We start from the raw sequence: 27,626 nt of genomic DNA on the forward strand, positions 1-27,626 counted from the left end.
GCTTAATTTTAGGCAAGCATAGTGTGTTTTTTTATCAACTCAACTTCTAATGTCTTAATGCATTTATAAACCATTGGAAGTGTAGCCATCAAGTTTGCTATATGTTTTTGACAATCTTTATCAATAATTGTTTGTTTGTAGTTTTGCTACCAAATTTTCTTTTACAAACATCAAAAATTTGGCATGGTTGTAGATAAGGCTATAAATTATGGTGAAGGTATTTTCTACTTAAGAATCTAAGATCTTAATATGTTTTTAGAGACCAATGATGACTTTAAATCAGGGTGGTATTGTTTAAAAAAGAGACAAAATTATAATTTGATCTAATATTATGTATAAATTTATTTTTCAATAATTTATGCTTTTAAAGGATTTATATAGAGCTTTAAAAATTGGCTGAAGATGTAGCAACACTTGAATAATTTTTTATTAGAACAATATCTTTTATATATGCTTTGTGTTTGGTAGCTAGAAAAATCTTTAGTTGAGGTTGTTTTTGGCTTAAGGGCAAGTGTCTCTTGATTAGTAGTTAAGTATATTTGTTAAATATGTAAGATTATTGTAAATACCAAACAATACATATTGAAAAATATATCTTGTAAATTTGGTTAAATTGAATTAGGATTGAGCTAAGATGTTATTATAGTTGCTTAAGTTGAATAAAGACTAAGAATTAGTATTGTTAAAGTTGGTTGAGCTAAATCAAGATTAAAAAATGGTAATTTTAGAATTGATTGAATTAGAGTAGGATTAAGAATTGATATGATTGGAGTTGGTTAAGCTAGATTAAAATTAAAACTTGATGTTGCCAAAGAATTAGATGTGTTATTAGAAAAGTGATAGAAAAAATTGAGCAATTTGTTTGTTTTGTCTATAGGAAGATCTATAGCCATTGAACTTGGTAGGTGAATCAAATTTTGTAAAATCTATTGTAAGTTACATTCAATTGGTTTAAATTGTTATTATAGTGTTAATAGGACTTATCTTATAGCATCTTTGCATAATACTTTGATAGATAATTTTTCAAAGTTTGCAATCTTTGTGTGTAATCTAAGTGATTTATTTTAGTTATATTGGTAATGTGGTGATTGGATGTTTTAAAGATGAATCATTGTCAATAAAGATATCAAAGACTTTCAAAGAATTTTAAAAAAAAAATTGGTCCAAAAAAATAAAAAAAACTCTTGCCATGTTGATGAAATTCAATGTATTTGTAAAAAACAAAAATTACCTAGTTTGAATTTTTTTGCTTACGTTTTCTATTAGAATTTTTATCATTATCTTATAATATAATCTAGCTATCCAAAGCATTCAACATTCTAAGTACAAAAATTATTTTTTTTGCCTTGATCATTCAAAGTAAAATGTAAGAATTTGTAAATAAAATGTTTCATTGTAATATTTGTATTTAATAGTTTTGCAAATACATAGGTGATAGATAACTTCTACAACATATAAAATTCTCTTCTAAATTTCTTAAATAAGTACTAAGTCTAATTAATAATATTTAATTGAATAGTCTTAATGAAAGAAAAAAATATATATCTTGTCATTGTTAAAGTAATGAAGGCTTTTTTGAAGCCAAATGTTTAGACAAAGACCTATTTTAAAAACTTGTCTTTATGTAGGCAATGTTTAATTGAGCAATTATTGTCCTATGTTACTACTTCCATACGTTTATCAAATAGCTTGTATCTTATAGTGTCTTTGGTACTATATAAACTTATGGTTAAAAGAAGAAATATAGTGAAGATAATTTTTTATATAATGGATATTATTTCATTGAGAATATACCTTAAAATGTAATCATCTTAGACAATAGTAGTATTGATAGATTCTTTTATTAGATGCATGTGAGGTACCATGACTCTTCTCTATTTGATCTTAAACAAGCTTGTGAAATCTAATTTTTTGATGCAAGTAGCATCTATTGAGCTTCTTTCTCTTTTTTTTTTTTTTATCTATGTAAGCAATAAGATGGTTGAATTGGAACGCTTTGATTACATCCCAATGTGTAATGTCTTTTATACACTTTGAATAGTATTGGTCTTCTCAAACTCTTGGATATTTTTTGCTACATGCTTTACTTAGAATAGGTGATAAATTAGGATGGAAAAAGTAAAGAAGTTTAAAAAATTTATAGTATATAAAAGCAAAATGTGCCTTGAGATTGGCAATATTGCTTCTTATAGTGAGTGAGGTTGAATGGAATAGATAAAGGTAGTTGTTAAATTTTTACTTTTAAGGTAAAGAAAAGAAAAAAAAAAAAAAACAAAACAAAAAAAAACAAACAGCAATTAAATATTGTTTGATTTTTGTTGTCCAAAGGCAGCATCGATGAAAAGTGGTGTAGCTTTTTGGATGTAATGACAATAAAAATCATTATAATAGGTGCAAAAAAAACTTTTAATAATTGTATTATTAATTTTGGATGTCATAAGAAAGCTATCAAGAGAATGATATGACTTGAACTTATTGATGTTAATAACAATAGAATTCAAGTCAAATTATTTGATGCTTATCAATAAGATGTTGTTATTAGGTAGCATATACTAAGGAGAATGTTAAATAGATCTATGCTTTTACTTAATAGACTCACCTTTCATGAAAAATATGGTAATTATGATGAATGTGGTTGGTTTTTATTGGTTGTAAATTTAATAATAGAAAAGTAAATCTAAAAATTATAATTTTTTTTACATGATGGTTAGAATAAGTGGATTGATTTAATAAAAACTTAAGTCTATTTAACATTCTTCTATATTAAATGTTATACAATCTCAAGGTGGTTCTAATTGCCATGTGTATTTAGTATGTATATAAGACATGGATGGCTAATCACCTCTTTATTTATAATAATTTTTTCTAAATTTTTATTTTTGTTGTACTAACTTCTCTTCTTCTTCTCTAAACGCTTTTTATACCAAGCGTTTTTTTCCTTTTTGAAGAAAAAAATTTAGGACTTAGTAATAAACTTTGGTAATTAAATTAAAAATATTAAAAATTATGATTAGGATTTTTAGGATCATGGATTTAGAGTGAAATCTAGGATTAACATTTGGATTGAAAGAATTCTAAATAAATTATGACAATAAGATTGTTTAAGATTGGTAATTACATACTAAATAAAAGCTTGGTATTATAATTAGACACAAGTTTGCATTAACAATGGTTCAGTGAAATATGTTATTTCTTATTAACATATTATAAATAATAAATAAATAAATAAAATAAAGCATTATGATTATTTGGTATGAATTTTTTACTGCTACATAGAATTGTCTACAAATTTGAGGATTTAAAAGAATTAACCAAAAGCAAAAGGTGATACAATTTACTAGCAAATAATGTGTTCTTGATAATTAATATATATTCCAATCACACATTCCCACTAAAGTGAAAAAAATTAATACTTTTTAAGTAAGAATTTCTTAGACTTTTAAATCTGTGCAATTTTCGGTCATTATTATTTATACTTCATAACAGTCATTCTCTTGTAATGCCTCAGTGCTACAGAGGGTTTTCCATCAAGGTAGAAGATTTTGCAGACGTCCCAAAATTGCGCAAGTTGTGAGGTGAAAATTTTAATATGGTTCAGCAGCGTTACAAAGACACGCCCTCTCACCTCAACCTTCCTACAAGTAGTTCTCCTCAAATGCTGGCAATGAAGCAGTAGCTCCTTGAAATCAAATCCCTGAAGCAGACATCAGAAGAATCTTCAGTGAGGCTAACAGGAAAGTAACTGAAAGCAAATAATGGCTGGGGAAACTCAGTCCTCCATCCATACTGGAGAAATGAACTTCCAAAAGTATCGAGTAAACGAACTTCAGGGCTGCGTACAGTCAATCGTCTGATCGTTACATAGGAAAATTCTTCGAACTGCAGGCAAAGAAATGGTTTTCAAGGTCCTCGTTTTGCAGATCTTTGTTATAACCGCACGAGGTCTAGCACTGGTTCTCGTCCACGCTCTCAAATGAGGTATGCCGCAAACAGTCGTCAATAAGTTTCGGATCTCACCTACTCTCATGTATGCCTGAGAGGATTAGTTCAGGGTTCTGTGCCCCTCAACCTCCTTCACTTCTCAGAAACTTTCGGAAAGTCGCTATGTATAGATCAGATGCTAGAAAAGACCCTGTCCGCACAGCAAAGTTTTAAATGGGACTCCAGTAAAGTATGGTCAGCTACCATTTATTTACTAAGTGAGATGTATAACTTATCTGAAACGCAAGTTCTTTTTTCACACCTGTTGCTTTTCTCTTTTCTTCAGTTCTCAGTACCAAACTTACTGCATATTAACTATTTGTTCAGTCGCAGAGGTACCAACGTATTGATTTGCAAGTTCCGACTCATACCTGTCTCGGTGTTTGCAGCTGTGAGTTCTCATTTCGGGAGTCTTCGTTCGTGGCATTCATTTGGACAGCCAGCACTTCTCACAGCTTCTTGAACGAGGAGGAGGCGTTTTCATTAAGACTAGATTAAGTATCAATGTGAGGGACAGCAGGATGCTTTTTCGGCGTCAATGTAGAGCTTCATCATAACAAAATAGACTGTATGTGAATTTTCTTTGCCGAAGCAAGCTTGTTGTAAAGTTGAAGACTGACCGCAGCTGATGTGCCTGGTCAGGTAACACTAGAAAGTAAAGTTTTGGGTAAGGTTAGTAACTAAGTAAGAAATTTCCAGAAAATGACGAAGCACGCGCTGAACACTCAAGGTCAAGGCCTCGATAGGCTTTTCATAAACTCTGATATAAACTTGGTGCACGTTACACAAAATTTGGGAACATCGTCTGTGCACAATGGTGCTCAGGCAATGTTGCTGATAATGGTGAAGACCAGACGTCCGGAATAAAGCGATTGCGGCTTTGTGCATATCCCACTAAGGGTGTAGCTATGGAGATAAATTCATGTCTGATGATGTTGGCATCTGTGTCTCATGTAGGCCAAAAGCTAAACAAATTGCTAGGTATTGGCAGCTAAGGTTATTTGTAAAGCCTGAGGCAGATTTATTCAACCCCCGATTTGATATTTAGGAAGATTTAATCTGCTACATTTTTGGGGTGGTATCCTCAAAAGGTAACGGTACTTGCTTGGTGGCTCGATATTTACCCACATTGTTTAGATGTTCGTTTTCTAACCTACACACATGCACGTATATCCCTTGGTAAGCGCAGCAATTGTGGAATAAGTGGTAGGAAATTATAATGTTGCACGATATCGGGTCACGAAGAACTGTACATACTGTAATGTTTGTTTGTTTGTTTGCATGATTGGAAGGAAGAAAAAACCTGAAAAGAACAAAGAGGATTAAGTGTGGAAGCATGGAGCACCTGTAAAAATTCCAGTGACCGCGACGAAAGATCTCGAGGGCAGCAAATATGAAGTCCATGACGCAGCTGTCTAGCGATCCAAATGTCAGATGTGTCATTGACTGTATCCAAGCCAGCCTCAGCAAAATGTTGAGTACCTGCAGATACAGTGACCAGCACATACATAAGCATAATTACAAGACAATGCTTGAATCAGGCAGTTAACCACTAATCGTTATGCTTCAGAGTGTACAAAATATGGAGACAAACGGCTTTCTAACTTCTTTTGTTCCTCTCTCAATGTTGCCCTTTAAGGCATGAAAGAGAGTAGTATATACTAAATTTTCTAAGGACGAGGAAGCTTGATACCATAGATGCAAAGTACATCCACTTGCGCTCTAGAAGGAGCTCATCCCTCAACCACTTGTTCTTCGAGTCTCGACGAAGCAGGCCCCAATCAACTACTGTATCCCAATACACTTGATAAACTGTTGCAATTGTGGAGGCAATGAAGAACATGGTAAGCCATCCTGTCCCAGAGTTCTTGGAGTAAGTTATTTTCAACGCCACTGCAGCCATGGCTGACAAGTACTTCCCAGCATTGGCCATATGGATAGATTCATAATTCTCCTCAGCCCAGCGCCTGAAACACTGCTTCAAAGAGATAGTTTAACCTTCAATGTAAGATAGAGAGAGATCATACATTGTAGAAGATTGAACTATCTAAAAGGACGAAAGCATGCCACGGGTGTAGGGACTCAGTGTTGTCAGCAAGATGTGCACAAGTTACTTAGAAAATAATGAAGTACCTAAACATGGTTGTATGTAGAATTCTTGTATGCTATGTTCGTAGTTATTTCTTAACTCTGCAGACTGGGGATTTCAGCCGTACTACATAAGAATTAAGGAATTTTCAATTTCCAGTAGGATGATTATACCTGCCAAAATCGCCACCAATAAGGTAATAATGCTAAGACATATGTCCAATGTTCAAACCGTTTGCTGTTATTGCACGAATTGCTATCCCTACTTAGAAAATATCCGCCAGAGTAGTAACATAGTACGAACTCCAGATTTCTCAACGTTGACACCTGCCATGCCCTGGGGTTAGTCCAGGAACTTCAACATCACCATGTTACTGAGTTATGTGCATTATGCTTTGGATGCCTGAATAGAGATCTTTAATAAACCATGGAGTGCGCGGGTCAAGCTGAAACGAAAATAGATTGACGTTAACGGATGAATCTGGGAGTCCAACCTGACTTGTCAACTGGTCTGCAACGAAAAATTCGGCCAGGGCAACCTGCAAGGAACGATCAGAGCACCGGTTCAATGATTAACATATCAGTGTAAGTGACTCCCTGAGACAATCCCAAGACACCGTTGTGGTCTCTATGATAAACATTCAGCCGCGTCATATTAAAAAATACTAAAAATGTACGACTACTTTTTAAAGCAAAAAGTATTCAACTTGATTCCGAGGCACATGGATACAAGATAGGCCAAGGAATGAGTACCTTGTAAAGGGGTGCACAGACGATGTGTAGCATCACGTTCAAAAAGAAGAACCGGCTAGAGCGGTAACAAAAATTAAGAGGATTGAACAGTAGCGCAAGAAATATCTGCCTCAGGTCCACCCAAAAATTAAGATTGGATAGATTTGATACATTTGAGAATGAAAATTCCTCTCTTAAGAACCAACTCCAGTCACAGGAGCTCATTCCAAATCAAGCATGTAGAGAACCAATAACTTACCAGCAGTACACCAACAGGAATGAGATCAATATAAGGAGATGCTTGTCCTGGAATGAGCGTAGAATGAATACTCAGGTGAATCACCATGGCTCCAATCAGTAAAGTGGTCAACGCTGTACACACGAGAAGAACTTCCCTGTACCTTAGCTCAGAACCAGGTGAAAACTCGAAGATGAAGGCATAATTGATACGGGCACGCCTCCATAAAAATATGTTCCAACCATACATATACATGTGGAGTAGGACAAGCGCTAGTATGCTGTTTATCACCATGTACAACATCCACAAATTCCATTGTTATGAGGAGTGGAGGACACAATCTCCAGGATAATTTCAACAAAGAGCTTGAAGTTACCCATAACAGGAACTCATAATAGAATAGCTTTGATACTTCTATAAGTTTAAAATACTCAGATTATCAAAGCAAATCAAAAGACAGTTCATAAACTTTAAAGCTGGATACTGTGATCCAGATGTTGAGCAACACCTGAAAGTAGGGAATATTGTGTGCAGATAGCTAACTCTGCCTTCGTCGTTGTAATCCCCATCTAAACGAAGAAGCATCCCGAATGCCGCCATAAGAGCCATGGAACATCCAGTAAAAAAGCCTGCCCAAAAGCCCTGTTAACCAATACTGCTGAACTTGGTAACAGCTTAAAATCAGGCTATAAATGACCTATATTGTTTGACATGGATCATGTTAATGACTGAACTTAAGCTTCTTCAAAGACTTTCCCGAATCCAATAAAAACATCTCAAACGAAAAGCATTACTTAGTAAAGAGTTTTCATTTTGTAGAGCTGAAGGACTAAAGTACGGGCATATGAACCCAATTAAATTGGAAATGATGCATGTTTCTTAATAGACACATTCATGAAAGTTAAAAAGTTCGAAATTTCGACCACTGCTTCGCTTCACAAAGAGCATTTACAAGTTTTAGTTCAATGTTTAACTCAAGGAATTACACCACCATGGTCATTAAGTAAGATCCTTATACCAAGGAAATACGTCACATGATGGGATGCTGGTTGTTGTGACGGTCTCAGAGCTGCCGTAGCCTGTCGTCGATGGCCATCTGTAAAATGTTCCGTAAATATAACTTCAACTTTATCCATAAGTACCATCACCTGTGGTGTACAAAGAAATACATCAATCAAAAACTGGATTTAGTTTGCAATTAGAATCACTTGCACATTTGCAACATATAGCCAATCAACCGACACACCCAGCCCGTACACAATGGCTGAATTCGATAATATTGACAAGAAAAATTCAAAGCATTAGATCACCTCCTTCGAGAAAAACTCTTACTTTGTCAGAGCTGTTAAAATAAGTACGCTCAACATGCTGCATATATTTTTCAGCGACACTCAAGCCAGTCACCTGCCAACAAACAACCATGGACACTTTAAATAGCTATAGTACCTATTCGTGATTTAATATTGATGCAAAGAAGATTGCGAGATACAGGTATCCAGAAGAAATGATTAAATTTAATTCAGAATTCGATGAAAGATGTCAAGTGTTCTATTGTATACAGATGAATCAAATACCGAACTGCAGGAATGTGTGCTGTGAGAAAGAAGAAAATCAATTTTGGAAGAATTGAACTACCTTGTCATACTTCTTCATGATTTTAGCAAATGCAAGGACGTTCAATGAACTGTCACAGCCCCAACATGTCGAGTAAGATAAGGTTACAATGTATAGGCAGCATTCATACATAGATATGAATGCGCGTCAACAGGTGTTTTACGTAACACTATTATCAACAGGAACAACACATTTCCAACCTGTAGCTCTTCAGCAAACCAAGCCCTCGATAGAACTCAACATAAGCCGCGCGTAACATGAGCGTCGCACTTTGAACCTTCTTCTCGCTTACGGTGTAATCTTGTCGCTCTCTGTAAACTGTTAAAGGCTTTTTAGACTGTCGGAAGACGTCATCACAGAGCATCTGTGTAAGTGCTGCAATAGTAGCTGCCGGAGTTGTACGTGGAATGATAAGTTTCACATGATTTACGTTTGTTGTCACTGGATTCCTAGACACACTGCCAATAGGGACCTCCGTCCTTGACGAAGAACTTGAAGAGGACCCAAGAGAAGTACTGAACTCCGCCTGTTCAATCGTCCTTCTTCGCAAGGGTAAGCTGGGCAAACCAGTTGCATCAAGCGTAGCCTTAGCAATGGACGCGAGCAGCTCGTCATTCTGTTCATAAAAGCCAGCTTCCATATTCGACCAAGCGTCCCCTGAAGAAATCATGACTTAAATATACAAGTCACAGCTTTAAATGTATTATGGCTATCATGTTGCTAGAATCAAGCGCTTATAAAGAATGTTTGGAACTACAGAGATATAACGTGTGATAAATGCAATGCAGACCTAACCCTAAACGAGCATTATCTTATCAGTTAAACATGTGTGAGTTTCTTTCAAATCAAACAGAACATGCATGGCCCGAGCACATTTATAGAAAATAAGAATAATGCCACACTTACCAAGTTCAGATTGCCTTCCGCTAGCACCATCCTCGTATTGTCTAATACGGCCCTGTTCCAGAAGCTTCTTCACACCAGAGAGTGCGCATATCTGCTTATCTAAAATGGCAGCTCGTTGTAGGAACTCGTTCTCTTTCAGTTCGTAAAAGTTGTTTACTTTATTGAGCTGTGCATCTAGGCATTTAAAAAAGATTTGATCGTATACAGAATGAGCGATTGGTCCTAGCAACTCTGTTTCGTAAACATAATGATCCCCACCATCGGACTTCCTATCATGTACCTGTAAAACAAAAATGAAGGGCAAATATGATCAAACCAGCTTTCCTGGTGCTCCACAAGTTTATATGCATCTCCGATAGAACACGTTATAACAAAAATGAATCCTCACCCAGGTGAGTTGTATTCAAATCAGAGTCTGAAAACGTCTGTAATGCAGGAAGTAGTATCAATAGGATACCTGGATAAGATCAATATGAGACCAAAAGCTCTTCCGACAACTCTGCCCAAGCTGCAGAGGGCTTTCAGAATTAGAGCTCAATTTAGGACCATCTAGGCTATCCAAAGGGTTCTGTTTTATTTTGTTTAAACTCTTCTTTAAAAGTTTGTACTGGCAGTAGGCTCCTCTCCATTCTGGAACCAACTGTAGTTCCAACTGTTTTGCAAATTTTACCATTGCTGCGTACAGAGTTCTCCCTGCATATCACCTCGCCTCGACAACAAATATCACCAAAGTCATGCAGCAGGAGAACGAAATTCTCCTCTGATTGATCGGGAAAGCAGGTCGACTGACCTGCCAGCTAAGATCGGCCCCCATATAAGCTCAACTTACAGGACAGAACGAATGAAACCCAAGAAACCTGGTGATCTTGATATCTTAACTATTCAATGAGTCAAAAATTTGAATCCATATCCATGCAAAAGTCCTCGTCATGTTTACAAACTGTGTCATTGAGAAGTGCTTTTCCGTGATCCACCCGCGTATTATGATGGATTCAAATCTTATGAGAAGGATTTCCTGTATGTGCAGCAAGCAATAGAGGACGTGACCAAGAGCTTAACAATCTTAGTCCCTAGGAGACTGAGCAATCACTTTCAAATAATTCAACTGCTTATCGAAATCACAAAGCTCCACGAGGCAGTGAAACGTTGAATTGCTTCCGCAGATTCTTGGTTACAACGTCACACTATAAAAATGAAAAAGATATAAGTCAAAAAGAAGGACAAGAAGAATGGTTTGTTAGAGAAGAAGGCAATTCTTATTTAGGTCGCTTCCTGCATGCATGAAGAAGCTCTCGAGAATAAGGGAAGAACACCAGGCATAATAAATCTCGGGACGCGGAACTCACATAGATGCGTTTTAGACAAATGTTGTGACTCGACCACATTGGTTGTAAAGCAAAGACGTCGCTCTTTTTTAAAACAAATCCTGGCAGAAAAAAGTGTACACAACACGATGGTTAAAAAGTTGAATCTCTTAAAGTACTCGAAGAGAGATTCAAATAGCTGGCTCCAAAATTTAATTCCATGTCTTCGAAATAAAACATTAACTCAACAAGGCTACCTTGAGAATTTTGTCACGCCCTAGCATCTTGCTCATGCATACTAGACAATTTGAAGCCTCGATCTCGATCCTAACTACAGGGGAAACATTGCTCATAATTATAACAGAAGCGACTCGTACTACCTACCTGCATTGTCATGCCTCTCGGAAATCGCTCGGTACTCTGGCATATGCTTTGCTTGCTTAATTGATAAAGATCGCATATTCTTGACTTGCGGCTTAAAAAATCTAGTCACAAGAATGTGGCGGCATTTCACCGCTTACATTCATAACAAACTCTAGCGCACTTATGAGATCGTCAGTCCAAGAATCTCTACAATCTAACATAGTACCACTTTCATGTAGAGTCGAGTACGCAAGGTAGCCAGCAAGAAAAGTGCAGTTATCGTACTACAGAGAAACTAATCATGAGAATTTCATGAATGTACATATCGATTGGCCTTCCGCATGCGTTTCATTTTCTTGTCAGCTCAAACACCTCAGAGACCTTTGTGGTATTAGCGCTCTTTCTCCCAGGCTTCCGTCCTTCAGAAAAAATTCAAAGTTGTCCCTCACGTAAAGCATCGTGGCCTCTAGCTCTCAATTAATCAGAAAATGTTGAGTACATACGAAGCTCGTCCACTGACCCACTCATTTTTACTTTGATAACGTGGTGATCCGCTGCTACATCATTCTGATCAGGACAGAAAAGTAAGAGAGATTACATGAGAGAAACAATAAGCCGCTTCCAATCCTATAGAAATCGCTCTTTTGAAGTTCGTAGAGAAACTGGATGATTTCATGATCACCTAAAACAAGTTCTAAACCACAAAAAAAATTGATGTGTGTTCGCCAACAAGTGAATGCACTCGACTTCATCAGCTTCTACACGAAAAAAAGGTGAGAACTACAGCAGCTTCTCAATTATCTGTGCACTTCACTGTCCTCCCGGATGTTGGAATCCTGGAAAAAAGCATAACATAAGTTTGTTGTTAAGAATTTTGTACTTCTGCGCAAGGTCCTTTGTCTCTGCATACATGGAAAGGCGAACTTCTATCTCTTGAACAGACAGCACCGATTGACTGCGTATGCGGAGATTATAACTAAACGAGTATTCTGAAGACAATATCGACTTGAGAGTGAAATGGATGAAGCGGAAAGGTCCTAAAGGGTCTGAAAAAAAAATATTCCCCTCACAACACAAGCACCAAAAGAATGAAGAAGAAATTCGCCATACAGAGCTACGAAGAAACGTATTTAAAATAAGCATAAAAGGTAAAACCAATGTATAAATAAACGAAACAACAATTGTAGAAGAAAAAGAATACCACATAACAAACTCGTGTTTATATACGTGCAATCATAACGTCCGTGGTGAAGACTTCAGTGCTAAATCACATGATAATATAAAATTCAGTCCATAGGAATACACTTTATGGAGTGGCTTTTCGCAACTTGATGGTAAAATGTACTGAAATATGTTTAAGTGCAGGGAAAAAAACAAGAATAATCCCAGAGACAATTGGGGAACAAGGAAGCCTTCCGGGAATCTCCTATCCTGTGACAAAAACATACTACTCCATCCTAAGTCTCAACAAAATTTTAGCTATCATAAGTGACAAATGTTTCCTTATCCTTCTTATCTAAATGTCCCTGATAGGGGCCATGAATTTATTGTAGATATGGAACAAACCATGTTTCAGCATCAAATTGACTGGTGAGCATTGCGCATGAAGCAGATGGCGCGATCAAATGTCACCGACAGGAATTGTCAGAAGGCACAAAATCCAGCTAAATGAAAAAGTGCTTCGCTTAACAAGTGAAATTAACAACGATAGCCACATACACGTTTGAAACACCTCACTGCACTTGGAGGTTCAGGAATCGTATTGATATTCTAGCACATTGAAAGAGCAACCTCGCAAACTTGATCTAATCAATTTTAAGATCGGAAGACCAACACAGTGGCGTAGAAGTAGAAGCGCCATTTCGTCATCCTTGTGCAACACCAGAAGCTCCAAACCACGGCTACGATTTAAACCTCGTTGCGCAGGAAACGAAGCTGGAGTAACTGATGTGTCAAATGACCGAAGCGTAAAAAATATGTACAAAATTTCTCGCAACAAAGCGATACTATACCTACTACTGCAATTCACCGAAAAATTCTTCACACTAAATCTGGAAGCATAGAAAATAGATACATTCTCTTTCAACTAGAAATCTCAACGAAACTCATGACAACTTGTCCGGTGATGGAGCAGGGGTAAACCAACTGCGAGAAACTGTATCAATCCATGACCACTGCTACAAGAGATGTACGATTGAACATTGGAGCAACTCGAAGCTGAACACGTTCCAAACTGGGCTAATCGTATTATGTAATTTCAGCAATCTCTGTCGAAAAACGATCTGCAACATGCGTCGATGAGAATAACGCCTCTATCCCTACTCTCCTCTCCAAAGAACCATCCCTCATACACAAATCATCTCATCCCTTCGACCCTACGTCCAAACAACTGCAGCGCTGCGAAACACTACCAATCTCGCGCAGATTTGAACTCTGAAACGAAGGCAACTCACTCCTCTCCGAAGGTAGTTGGTTCATTACCACTTGTGGAACGCCACTCACGACGACGTCCGCATACTAGCAGCAGGCCATTCTCCTTACACCAAACCTCTCAAAAATGCACGCACACAGGTACCAAAAAAATGTGCAGATGGCCAAGCTGCGGTCGGGGACGAACAATCCAATTTCTTGCACTCAGAGCAGCATGCAAAATTGGCCGCGGGAGCAGGAAGTGCGAGGGATCCTTGGGCTGGGCTACATACCCTCGAAGACAGACCCCTGGTGTGTTCTTCACGAAAGAGAATGCTGACCATAAGTCGGGTAGCCGTCCTTGCTCAAGTTCTTTCTTCGCTCGATTTCCCGTCTTTCTGTGCCGATTTCTTTGATCTCGTTCTCGTGCTTGGCTCGAATCCGTTCATTCTTGTCCCGCCACCTTCCCTGCAGACGGTAGACGCTGACGTGGTTAATCCTGTGATGGGGCAAGCAGGCGGGATTCTAGAATCACCGCTGTCCCGGAACCAGCTCGGAAGCTTCCCGAACTCAGATTCAAGAATATAGCCAGTGCTTAAGATTGAAACATGTGGAGGTGTAACTTGAGATCCCCTACTTATCATTTAATGTTACAATTGTTTTTTCAGCGCTAACTTTACCAAGCTGCTTCTGGACTCCGCGAATGAGCACCGGTACTGTCCTCTTTCTCTCTCTCACACGCTCGCTGCTAAAAAGGACTCGGGTAAAATCACATGCCAGTTAGGGCTAGCATTTCCAACCTCGAGTTACAGATTCTGCCTCAAAAATTGTTACAGATTCTGCCTCAAAATGGAGGAAACCAAATGTAGGGACCCAGATGAGTTTAGAGCAGTGTGCACAGAATGGTGTGACTCAATGACGTGCCATGTACGAGCAGTCCAAAAACGGATCAACTTCCAAGATTTCTCAACCGAAGCAGCAAGCAATGCCGGACAGGAGAAGAAGAAAGGACGTCGCCATTGATCCCGTCACCCGATAGGAATGCCCGAATCTCATGGAATCCATGCCCAGGACCCACCCCCCCCCCCCCCCCCGCGCTGGTTATGGTTGTGATTGTTGCTGCTACTTCTGCTGCTTCAGATCCGGGTGACTTGTATCCAGCGTTGTTGTCCGGATTCCGTCTCCGTCTCGACACCAGCCATGTGACTCTCGCAGGCACTGGGACGACTTCTTCTTCCATGCTTGCTTGCTTTCTGCTCTTCGCCTGCGTGAGCTTTGCATGCTGTGTCGACTTCTCTTAATCCCCGCCGGTGGGATGAATGACGTTGTCTCTCTCGGTAAATGCCCTCTGCATTCATCCACTTCTCTTCTCTGCTCTCTCTATTGGCCTGTGCCTCTTATGAAGCGGTTCACACTTGCACTTGACTTTTCTGATTTATTCTCTGCTGCAAATTATAAAATGGTATTTTTTGGCTCTTATTTTAATTAAAATTAAAATATTTATTCTCTGGTTTCGAATAAGAGTAGTAGTACTGTTGGTAGAGAAAATTTTGAACATGCATAGTAATGCCATGATTTGAAAGAAAATTTTGATTTTAAAACACTCATTATAAGTCAATTGTTAGAATATATACTCGCATGTCTTATATTTAACAATAGTGTTTGTCTATATGCATTCATCTAAAGTATCATTTATTTTTATGTGTACATTCATCTATAAGATCATCAAATTTTTTTATTACAATTGTTATCTAATTTTTGGCTCAAATGCCTCAATACACTAGAAAGATAGAGGGAGTCCAAGTTTCATACCAAGAGCCACATTCCATAAGTTTTAACTTTATTGTCTATTATCACATTTGTAACAAAAACAAAGTAATTGATTATTTTAGTTTGTGATGAAATTTCAATAATTAACCTCCAACAATAATTAATTTTCTACCTATCTATAAACATTTACAACTCTATTGTTTTCACATATTATTTCCTAAAGAAAACAAGAGGTCCAAATGTTAATGTATATGTGTGTGTATGAATATATATATATATATATATATACATACATATATTCAAAAAAATAATAATATTCTCATTATTTTTATATTAACACTTTTCAAGTTTTTAAAAATAAGCCAAGTAAATGTAACAAGTCTTTACTATGTAATTCAAAAGCACTCACAAATCACAATTTTAAGCACAATACATTTGCAACTTCAGGATTAAAAAGATCAGTTGATTTTAGTAACCTGTATACTGTAGAGATCTTTTTGAAGATAAATCATAAAGAAAAAGATGTTATATTGCAGATTGTATTAAACTTTTAATACAAATTATATCAATAAATTCAAACCATGATATGCAGTTTTAATTTAAATTGTATTAACAATAATTTTTTGTGTATTTTTTTTTCTAATTTTAATATCATATCATATACATATGTTTATATTTATATTTAAAGACTAACATGAGGAGGTTTGACAATTATATAAAATAACAAATTCAACATAGTGAATTAAATTAACTACAAATTTAGAAATCAAAATTTAGTTACTATGTTACTGCAGATTAATAGTAATTAAATGACATAATAAATGGCATAGTAAATATAAATCCAAAAGAAAAAAAATATATATATTATAGACTGTGAAAGCAGATTGTGGAAATCATCATGCACTTGTGAGCAAAAGTTTGATTTGAAACCAAACAAACTTGAGTTAACAACACAAATCAAAGAATCTTGTTGCAACAAACTACACCGGGCATGGAGAGTGTATGTGCGTGTAAAATCCAGAACCATTAGCAATTGCGAAGAGTTTTCAAAGCAGGCCAATGGTGAAATAACTGCACCTGTTGAGCTGTACACACAAGAGCTTAGTGAGTAGAAGTGGAACCAATCTCAAATGCTGCAGGCACCGAAATCAAGACGTGCGCAGAAATAAAGTTCTCGATGACAGCACAAAAACCTCACAACCTAAAACTACATTTAGAGCTCAGATTAGGGCTAACAGCCAGCTAAGAGATTCGTTGTAATACTATGAAAACAACCGTGTGGATGATGCTAAACAAGAATTTCACTTCTGCTAAAAATATACACCCATTTCATGTATTGAGTTTGCCGACGATCATGCACAGATGGAAGGTAGACATTACCATCACACCACGTGCACTGCTCAGTGCTTTTCCCGAAGAAGTCTACTAGACTCGATCGAAACCACAACGTTGCCAAGTTTACTTTAACGCCATAGATGAGTACAAGAAGAACAAGTTCAAATGCCGTTCAACCGCAAACTCTAACCGGTGAGTCGAATTTCAGAAACGTGACTGACGCGGTTCAGGAACCATGAATTGCGAACTCACAGAGTACAAGTGACTATTCATTTTCTTCCACCCTTCCAGCTCCCGTAAGAGAAAACTGTTGTCTCGCTCCACTGATTCCACCAGAAGCTCCACCTTTGATATTTGCTGACACAAGCACTGTGAACCAACCGCTTGAGATTGGCTTCAACCGTTTTACGACGACCCGAGGAATTACAATGTTTGACAACAAACAAGACGACATGCTATACTTAGATTATTATAATCCTATGAGAAAAATAAAATCAAAATGTTAAAGAGAGTTTCAACCCTACAAAAACTCAACTAAATAATCTCTTTTTACTTGAATCTTTTTAGATTGGAAACATATGTCTCACAAACAACCAACTTATATGTATATAAATATATATAATCACACTCTATTGCATATGTTTTATTTAATAATTATTAATATATACATGTATGAAATAAAATGATAATCAAAAAAATATAAATATTTAAAAATATTTAATTAAATTTCTACACAAAAATAAAATAAAATATAAAATAAATTCTACACACCAAAAGAGTTTTGGTGGCATTGAGGGTTCCCAGCATTGTAGAGGAAAAGGTCCTCCATCCAAAACATAATCCAAAACATGTATCCATTCATCCATCCATCTGGAAAGTTGACCCACCAAAGAGGTTTCATCCCAAGTCGGGGATGAAAAAGCGAGAGACAAGCACAGTACAAGAGGACCAGTAGCGAAGCAGGATGATCGCACATCCACCAGCCCATCCATCCATCTATCGATTTATGCATCCATCCATCTATCGATTTATGCATCCATCCATCTATCGATTTATGCATCCATTCATCTATCGATTTATGCATCCATCCATCTATCGATTTATGCATCCATCCATCTATCGATTTAAGCATCCATCCATCCAATGGGAAAACGTGCCCACATTCATCCATCCGCAGGCGGGGGCACCATGATGCAGCAACAGGGCCCTCTTTACAATTGAGAGCATGCAGATTATTATTCACATGCCATGCCAGGCAAGGCTCATGGCATGTATGCATGGCATGGCATGGCATGCCCCTCCTGAACCCCCCACCCCCCTCCCTCCTCTCATGATGTCACCTCCATGACGTCACCCACCCTCTCTTTGCTTCTTGCCAATCACACCACAACTACAATATTAATAATAATACTACTACTAATAATAATAACAACAATTCCAGTCAATGTTTTAGGGTTTCCTTGCAATTCACACTCTCTACATTAGGGCTGCTAGTTCTGGGGTGTGTGTGTGTGCACACATGCATCTTGTTGTGTATTCATGTGTTATAGAACTTTGTTTGTTTATTTCATTTAACTACACACATTTTACACTTATTTATATGTATCTCATTATATTTTATTTTTGCTTCTCTTTTTGATTGAATATGGTTGTGTGTGTATGTAAAGTAGCCATAAGTGATATTATATATAAGGAATTGTTAAATTCATTTACATGTTTTTGAGCAGAAGCAATAATATTCATGTTACATCATGTTACAAAACTCTCCAAAAAAGATTAAAAAATAAAAAGAAATCTAATAACAACAAATCACTTTCAAAATCAGTTTGCTATAAACAGTTGAATGCACAACTATTACATTAGTTCATCATCATCATTCAAATAAACTGCACAACTTCTCAACAAAATACACACATGTCTATATTGCACAACTTCATGACCAATTACATACATATCATTATACATATACACACACACACACACTAGTGTAAGCTTGTGTAGTTGGGTACAACAAGACAAAATACAATGAGAGAGGGCAACATACATTTTTACATTGTGAAAAAAAATAACATATATTTTTGACCAATGATAAGATTTCTTTATTTCAACCAATGAGAAAGACTTTTTATTTTTGTTTTTATCTCTTTGTCTTATAACTAAAGTTCCTTATTACATAAATATTCATGTTTCTAAATTACATTTCATCAATGAAATAAAATGCATGCACATCAATATGTATGTATGTATGTAAACTGCACAACTCCATGATTCTAAATTCTATCTATCTATCTATCTATCTATATATATCCATACAAAATATACTTTAACTATGAGACAAAAGCAAGTATAGAAACAGCCACATCAGGCACAGTACATGATGACACCCAGAGGATGTAGATTCAACTAAGTTATTCCCATATTGTGGAATCAGAATCCAAGAGATTGAATGCATTAGAAGAAGAAGAAGCAAATGCAAATGGAAGCAGGGCAGGCATGCATGGATGAGTCTGTTGGGGCCCCGCGTGGCCCTGATAGTTTGTTTGTTTCTGTGTGTATTTATGTTGTTGTTGTTGTGCTTTCTGATTGATTGAATGCTACAGCAGCAGCAGCAGTGCAAGGATGGCTCTACATCACGGTTTCCCATTCCCGGTTCCTGCTGCTGCTTGGCCGGCACTGTCGAGAAACCTGCTCCATGCTCCAGGCTTCCTCCTTTACTGCCCCCTATCACTAAAAGTCCCTCCTCAGGTGTCGCTGCTGTCGTCGTCGTCGCTGCAACAGTTATATTCTCTGATTCCTTTGCGAGTTTAGGGTAAAACTGTGATTTTTCTGTGTTGGGAATAAGCAGCAGGCCCTTTACTGTGTTCCGAGTATTTGCCTCTTTCTCCATGTTGTTGGGCTTTTTGGGGCTCACTCGATGTTTTTGCTGCAAACCCACCACTTGTAATTCGAAGAGACAAAATGAGAAAAGCGAAAAGTGTCCATCACGATGCAGTGTCTCAGAGGGGATTAGGTCAATGATGTACCGTGAGCTAGTTGGAGGTAGTTGCAGAATTTCAACAATTTTTTTTACCTTAGCAAAGAAGAGCTGTTTGATATTTGTTGTGTACGAGTGATTTTTTGAGGTAGTGGTGGTAGTGGTAGTGGTGATGGTGGTTTTTATTTTATTTTATTTTATTTTTATTGGCTTCCTTCTATTGCTCCCTTCGTTTACACTAAGAGCTGCGAAGGATGGGAGAGAGTGTTCAGGTTCAACACTGCGCCAGCCTGCCATTGCCTGCTTCGCTCCAGACAACCCTCAACCTTCAGGTGCAGTTTTGGTGCGATGAGGGTACTGCAGATGGGGTCGGAGGTGTCAGAGAAGCATTTAAAATGTAGAGATTTAATAATTTTTTCCCTTGTCGCTATATGATTGAAGCTTATAAAGACTGGAGAACAATGTATCGTTGAACATCGGAATATCTTGTAGACTTCAGAAACCAGATGATCTCTGTCGTTAGAATTATTTTCACTGCCATGTCTTGTCTCTAGATTGGGTTTAAATTAATCTTACGACGGGACTGAATAGACTTGGCAGTGGTCCACACTATGTCGAATTAAAATCTTCGTTACAAAATGGTAAATACGTACTGCCACTCGTCCTCTGGGAAAGCCCATTTGGAAACAATGATCAATGCGAAATCCCTGGTCTGCAATCCGAAACATATGTCATTTCATGTCACTCGCATTTGAGAGATACATTTTTGAAACTACACATAGGAATGCTGATTAAACATTTACTAGTTTTTATTACTTTCGGATATCTCTACACCCTCCTCAGCAGTTGTTTACATCGAATCCTAGCTAACTTCGCCACCTAAAGGAATTCGCATAATTTTCAACCCCCCGAAGCAAGTAACTATGTTTATTAGCTTGGCGTAATGAACAGTTGCAATCTGTGATAGTTCTTCAGATTTACACTAGAGATTTGAAGTTGCTCAAGAACATCCTTGTTAAATGTTCTTCACGTTCTCCATCTGTCTCTGCATACTGAACAAGAGAATGAAAGATGGACCAGGACAGAAGGATCGAGCTACTGCAAAAACAAGAAAAAAAATATGCAGATGGTGCCATCCAGTATTCCTATGAACAGGAAAACGTTTACCACAGACGTTTAATGGTCAGTTCTTAATTGTGACTATGATCATGTTAACCCGAACACTAAGCTGCAAGACAACCCTAAATGTGTTGCGAGGAAACAAACATGGAGGTTCCTTTTCGTCTTGTCCACTCGAAAGTGATACCCACCACACAAGTTGGCTCTCGCAACATTAAACGAAACATGGAAGTTTTGCACTAAACTACAGATTCAACAAACAAAGTAGAAAACGGAAAAATATGGCTAGTCATAAGAGAATTAATGCAGGTGCATACTTTCTATGCAGCCTCAATACATGATTAACATGATGCTGGCCTGGCATCCAATTACACCCTCGTGACAAGCAACATTTTTCAAAGATGCATAGACTTGCACTCGCCTTTCAAAGCCATCTTCGGTCACCGTGAGTAGTCATGGAGCACTTGTTTCTTCTCTTCTCTATATATTAAATGATCTAACAACGTTGGAGACCATGATACACAACCTCAAAACACACGGACGTCACTAAGGACTCGTTACTATTTCTGAAGGACAATTTTATTATTATCATTATTATTATTTTTTAATTTTTTAATGAGAATAAGATATCTATATCCAACTCAAAGAGAGGATTGGTAGCTAGAATATAATGAACCACAATACATCGACCTGGAGTATAATATCAGTGCACTACAAAAGTTCCCACAAAACCGAGCAAGATTTATTTACACCTGAGCTCCTAGAAAGCTTAACTACGCGCTGCCCTCCTTCTTGTTCATCTCTTGATGATTGACAGAAATTTCAGAGTTTTATATGGGAATTTTTAAGTTAGTTTTTAAGAAAACCTGCCAATGAAGAATGCTTTTATCTTTACAAAGCAATTTTCCGATTTTGATTTGAGCACAAACTTCATCCTGTAAAAAACTGAAAGTTTGCAAGACCTTAGTAAGAGAAATGTGGTTCTCAACGTTTTGATAACTTTGTGGCCACTTTGTTTAAAAATTTATCTTATAACCCCTTTAGATATGGACAATCTGACCTTGTCTACTTCCTTTAGTAGGCAAAGATGCAAGCATCTAGAGTTTCATGCCTCTCAAATGTTCCTACTAAAGGTCAAACCGTGTTGTTCTCGAGAAGTAACATAACTGTGGAACAGAACTACAACGATTAGCAGTCCATCACCTAAAGACTTGTAAGTCTTCGTGATGCTCACAGTGCATAAGCTTATGCAGGAGTAACAATTTGATATGCTCCTCTATGGAGATTATTTGCAGCGCTAAGGATTTTTACCACACCACAGAAGAATCCTCTCGTTAAGAAAGCATCAGAAATGTGAATAGCGCTGGGTCAGGATATGTAAGTTGTTGATAGCTAAATCAGAGTTATTAAGTTAGGGCTTCAGTGTCATGAATTTGCACTTTGAAATATTGTCACATGAAACTGAATATAAATCACTCACCTCACAAAATAAACACAATCAGCACGTTAAGAACGAGATGCTTCAAGAAAGATAAGGAAACATTTACCTCATGCAGGTTAACAAACACCAAACTAGGTTCCATCCTTTAGAGAGAGATATTAGACTCAAAAAATACACAATACATGTTTCAGGAGGTTTTGCTGGTCGTTGTAGGATCTGGATATTTAGTAAGTCATAACGCACAGCACTAAATGAATGTCAACCCACGGAGTGTCGGACGTTTTAAGACATCCGCGCAGCTTGAAACATTTGTCAACCGGCTCTGAAAATGAACCATGGAGCTCTATCATAACAGCAGCATCAGTACCCTGTTAATTCTTTTTTTTACATTGCACACAAAGCAGATGAAGCAACTCACTGAGAGTTTGACCTTGACCGACCACGTGCATTTTTGAATAGAGGCTTGCTTCTTCAAACAAACGACCACACTTCTTAAAAAGTGTTTCAGTGAAAGACCTAGCTCGTGCATAGCATTTTTGAAAGAACATGAGGTAACAAAACTTAAATAAGAATTTCAGAAGTAACACCTGACCTCCTATACTCGAGACTAAAAGATAGCTACAAGCACTTTTAATCTTGTAGCTACATGGTTGAAACCATTGATGGACACACCTTGAAAGAACTGAATAGGGAGGAAATTTACAAAAGTCAAGTAACCTGCCCAAAATTGTCAACGTTTACTAAAAACAACTTCGCGAAGAAAAAGTAAGTAAAGGAAAAAAAAAATTAGAGAACAAAAAATCGGCTAAGTACTCACAGGGTGCTCCTATGCACAGGCTTCCAGTCATCGCTGCGATCAGAAAGAGCTCGTCCCACAATCGTTGACATTACATATGCTAGGCTCGACTCAGACGCCTACTTGCACAGCACCATCAGTACAATGAGAGCATCTTGAAGCCAATTATCCTCCACTCGACTCCGGGATCTGCCGTTAGTATCGCTTCTACCATCATCAGAAGAACCATCCGATAACTCCTTCACAGCCTCATTTTCGGAGTCAGATCCTGAAAACTGCTCTCCACCCGATTTGCGTGTTCCTGATAAGCCACTTCCAAAGTAAAAGCGTATCAGTAGAAGACAAGACGGAGAGGTGGAACAGGAATTTCGAAAGCCTGCCGCTACTGCACTTGTTTGCAGCGTCGTCGTCTTGGTAGTTCATTCTTGTCTCCGACATAAGCCAACGCCTCTCGTCACTAAACTACAAAAAACATATCTACACTACATTCAAACCACACGCAACAAATGTAAAACAACACAGCTGGAGGAAGTCCGATCGGAATCAATTTCCGTAGCAAGTCTAGAATTACCATGGAAGAACTTCACATTCAGACGAAGACAGTCACTTCCATTCAACAGTGCGCTGCAATCAGAGCCATTACCTTCGACTTTCGTTAACCTAAAAAGCACGAACACTTATTGAAGTCACCATCCCAGCCTGGATTAAGACTAAAGGAAGTGCTCAATCGTCTTAAACTAGAATTCTTCTCACAAGAAGAAACCAGCTCTCACTACCACAGATAATAAACTTGATCAGCAGCGCCGCAACCAAACAACATAATAATAATCATAATAAATTTTTAAAACATTTTAAAAAAAGTCTAAAAAGATCGATACACGGGCAATACACGCGTCCTGTGCGGCTACTAAAAAATAGCAAAGAGATTCCTCACCTCGGCACCAAATGCAGAGTTGGATTTGTGAATTTCGCCATGGAGCTCCAGACACACACACACACACTTGATCAAGCCAGAGTCGGTGACGAGCAGCGGTCACGGGGTGCGGCGTTCTGTCGTGCGGACTTGGGTATCCGTAAAGTATGCATCTATTAATATCAAAGCTTTGAGGCTCATATTTTGAGTAGTTCACAAATGAATAACTCAATATTAATAAATTTAATCATTTATATTTATAAAAAAATTAACCGTTAGAAGATCTAGTAAATATTTTTAAAAAATATTTAATGAAATTCACAGTTAAATATTCTTAAAAAATAAATTTATGTAAAGAATTAAATTAATAGATTATGTTAAAACATTAAAAAAAATCTGCAAAAGAAATTTTGGATAATTTTATTTAATATGATTTTTATTCTTGTGAAAAACATATATAAGTATATTTTATTTAAGCAAAACTATGTGATTTTTTTTTTCTCCAATAGTAAAATCTATTATTATTTTGTATTAAAAAATTAAACTAAAATTTTATAAATGTGTGCAATATTCAAAAATATTATTTTTTATTTTCAATATCATTATCACATTTCAAGCTATAGATAATTTTAAAGAAGAATCATAAAACTTAGAAAAAGGTATATTTATTTATAAAAATAATTGTAATTGCCAAATATTAGAATAAATATTACTAATCACTATTGATTTTTGTATTGTCTTTATCAGTTTATAATCATTTTAATCTATCTTTAAAATTGATTAAATTCTTATTAATCAGGTTTTTTCTTAAGTTATTAATTAAATTTGATATCAACCTCGTAATCTTTAGAATTATTTGGCTTCTGGTTGCTATTTAATCTACTACATAAAAGTTTTACTTGTCTTATTCCTGTCTTTTAAATTTATAGTTTTTTTCAATAATAAGATGTAATTGACATTTCATTCTAACTCAATTCTATTCTTGCATCTTAGAGGAATTTTTTTTAACAACAATAAGGATTTTCTATATTTAAAAGATAACCAATTGTTTTCCTTTCAACAAAACAATTCACATGTAATAGAGATGCAATTTCTATTTATATTTTGAAAAATAAATATTTTTGGTTAAAATGACTTTTAAGCAAAATAATACTTCTACCCCTAAATCACAACCATCCATTCTTTAAGAAGAATTCGAAAACCAAAACATTATTTTATATTATATTTTCTAAGTAAAAAGTTCAAATTTTAATTGTATTCTAAATAATAAAAACATTCTACTTTGCATAATGACAGAAACAAAACACACTCATTAGATAAGATAATTTTATATTCTATTATAATCAAAATTATATATAAAGAAATTTTAGTTTGTCTTTTGTCTTATTAGGCTATTGTTCAGTTATTACATAAAGCATTATTGTACTAAGTTTTACTTCTTGGATACATTATAAGAAGATTTAGCTATTTATTTATTTATTTATTTATGTTTCCAATCTTTAATCTTTCAAATCCTTGTTAATTTTTCTATGTAATTATAAATGATTTAAATAAATTAATCATTCTATAATTTATTTTTAGAATTAATATAACAATTTCCATTCCTCACAACAACTTTTAAGATTTAATTCTAAAAAAATCATATCTAATTTAATATCATTTTTATTCATGGCTATAAATATATGCATATATATATATATATATATATATATATATTTTTTTTTTCTTTATTTAACTTTATAAGATCAAGTCAATTAAATTAGTTGAAATCAAGTTTATCTGACAACTCTAATGCTGATAAATGGTATTTTTCAACTCTAATATATATATATATATTGTCAGTAAATATTTTATTTTAGATATATGTGCTTTAAAACTTATTTACATGGTTTTTTAAAAAACTAGATATGAAGTAAGTATTACTATTGATATTAATAATTATATCAGAATCTTAAAATTCAAAAAACAATCAATATATATATATATATATATATATATATATATAATTTGGAAGTTTAATACATTGTTTACATATAAAAAAAGATAAATAAAATTTTTAATACCTTTTCAATATTTTTATTTGATAAGCATAATTTTTATTGTTATTTTAATATTATCTAATTTATGCATTGTTATACATCATTTTAATTTAATTTCAATGCATCTTAAGAAATAATTATTACTACTAAATCTTTGTCTATATTGTGCTATTACTTTCTTCACAATGATTAGAAGATGATTAAAAGAAATTGTGAAATAATTGTGGTAGTACTATTTACAGGATTGTAATTAGGTCATAGAATGAGGTATTATTATTTAAAGATCTTGATTTTTTTAAAATATAATTAAATCATAGAGATTCTTAAGTTATAATTAAATTTAGAACAATATAATTTTAAATAATAAGATGTAAAAATAAAAACATTCATCAGTTTTATTTTAAAAAATAATAATGACACATTTTTTGATTAAAAATTATTTCTTTAAAAAGGGCAGTATGTATAGATTTTGGTAGTACTTATAAATTTCCATAACTGGTGATAGTTTGAATAAATGCTTGTTCTATAGTTAAAATATCTCTGCAAATTTTGACACAAATTTGAGATTAATTAAATAATTACAATTAAACCAACATTTTTATCAACCCACTTGCGATTTTCATAGCAAAATTATTTTATTTATGGACTTTATAGACCTCCTTAATGACTCGCATATTAAACCGTTTTTTTAATGCAATTGGTTTTTTAACATTTTGGTGCAGAAAGCGAATCTTAAACTCAACATTGTAATAACAATGTCAGTCGTTCCAAAGCCAAAGCACCTCAACACACATTCCTTCCTTTCCTTCATTACTCCCAAAACCCAACATAAACTCCCAATTCCCACACCATTAATCTCCCTAAAAAGGGATTCAAGTAGTGAGTGGGTTCCCATGACCTAAACCAACCCCACCAAGGGCTCCTCCTGCTCCAAATTGCAAAAAAGTAAACTATTGCTTTGCAAAAAAGAAAAAAGCAAAAGACCACGAAAAGCCCTAGAGAAAGTAGAAAGGTGAAAGCAAGAGTTGAAAAAAGCCGCGAATAAAGTAGGAGGAGGGAGGGAAAAAAAGAAAAAGAAAAAGGCAAAAGTGTCCAGGAAGAGAAGAAGAAGAAGCAGCAGCAGTGCATGCGTGCATGGGAAAGGGGGACGACGAGGGAGGGAGGAGGAACCTGTGCGGCGAGGATACGAGACTTCGATTGCTGCTGTTGTTGTTGATGTTGTTGTTGTGTTGGTGATGGTGGTGGTCTTGTGTGTGTATGTGAATGAATGAGATGGAGCGTGGGGGAACTAATTGACTGATCTGTTTGCAATTTGCAATTTGGAAAGCTGGGTGATGATCATCCACCCGCGCTGCAGCAGCAGCAAGCCGGAGGGACGGACCCCGAGCGAGACCATGTGATTGTGTTTATGATTCGCGGACCGCGGAATTGCAGAGCGACGGGGAGAGTGGGAGAGTGGGGAGTGGGGAACTAATCTGCTGCTGCTGCTGCTGCTGCATGTGGAACAGATCTGATTTCTCGAGACTCGAAAGTACGGGTGCCCTGCAGAGCGGGGCTTTGCAATGGAGGGGGGGGGGGGGGGGGGAGATGATGTTGCTGAAGGT

General features: G+C 36.2%; 2 protein-coding genes and 1 long non-coding RNA gene across 8 annotated transcripts; 1 reads left to right on the plus strand and 2 right to left on the minus strand.

Moving 5' to 3' along the window:
• Window positions 1–4,706: 4,706 nt before the first annotated feature.
• On the minus strand, window positions 4,707–14,570 carry LOC112273420 (phosphate transporter PHO1). Of its 4 annotated transcripts, none has more exons than XM_024502179.3 (17): window positions 13,929–14,570; window positions 11,248–12,062; window positions 10,906–10,985; window positions 10,017–10,574; window positions 9,560–9,839; window positions 8,854–9,310; window positions 8,675–8,723; window positions 8,372–8,443; window positions 8,058–8,187; window positions 7,548–7,668; window positions 7,061–7,319; window positions 6,823–6,927; window positions 6,564–6,608; window positions 6,244–6,396; window positions 5,675–5,956; window positions 5,327–5,463; window positions 4,707–5,134 (listed from the first exon to the last, which is right to left on the minus strand). In XM_024502179.3, the coding sequence occupies exons 4-17, from the start codon at window positions 10,230–10,232 to the stop codon at window positions 5,044–5,046; spliced, it is 2,397 nt and encodes a 798-aa protein (XP_024357947.1). In that variant the 5' UTR covers window positions 10,233–10,574; window positions 10,906–10,985; window positions 11,248–12,062; window positions 13,929–14,570; the 3' UTR covers window positions 4,707–5,043. The 4 variants fall into 4 exon arrangements, with proteins under 4 accessions (XP_024357947.1, XP_024357946.1, XP_024357948.1 ...); XM_024502178.3 differs by having other exon boundaries at window positions 13,708–14,570; XM_024502180.3 differs by lacking the exon at window positions 11,248–12,062 and having other exon boundaries at window positions 13,708–14,570.
• LOC141044594 (uncharacterized) lies at window positions 12,124–13,490 on the plus strand. Its single transcript, XR_012216195.2, has 2 exons — window positions 12,124–12,374; window positions 12,592–13,490. It is a non-coding gene; the product is annotated as an uncharacterized LOC141044594 (long non-coding RNA).
• Window positions 14,571–22,415: 7,845 nt separating the features above from the next.
• On the minus strand, window positions 22,416–24,143 carry LOC112273110 (uncharacterized). 3 transcript variants are annotated; one of them, XM_024501513.3, is made up of 3 exons: window positions 24,005–24,143; window positions 23,714–23,730; window positions 22,416–23,371 (listed from the first exon to the last, which is right to left on the minus strand). In XM_024501513.3, exons 1-3 carry the CDS (start codon window positions 24,043–24,045, stop codon window positions 23,190–23,192), a joined length of 240 nt encoding a protein of 79 aa, XP_024357281.1. In that variant the 5' UTR covers window positions 24,046–24,143; the 3' UTR covers window positions 22,416–23,189. The 3 variants fall into 3 exon arrangements, 2 of the variants coding, with proteins under 2 accessions (XP_024357281.1, XP_024357280.1); XM_024501512.3 differs by having other exon boundaries at window positions 23,642–23,730; XR_002966903.3 differs by lacking the exon at window positions 23,714–23,730 and having other exon boundaries at window positions 23,233–23,371; window positions 24,005–24,136.
• Window positions 24,144–27,626: the final 3,483 nt, after the last annotated feature.

Source organism: Physcomitrium patens, chromosome 20, assembly GCF_059467195.1.
Source record: "Physcomitrium patens ecotype Gransden chromosome 20, ASM5946719v1, whole genome shotgun sequence".
Taxonomy (NCBI): domain Eukaryota; kingdom Viridiplantae; phylum Streptophyta; class Bryopsida; order Funariales; family Funariaceae; genus Physcomitrium; species Physcomitrium patens.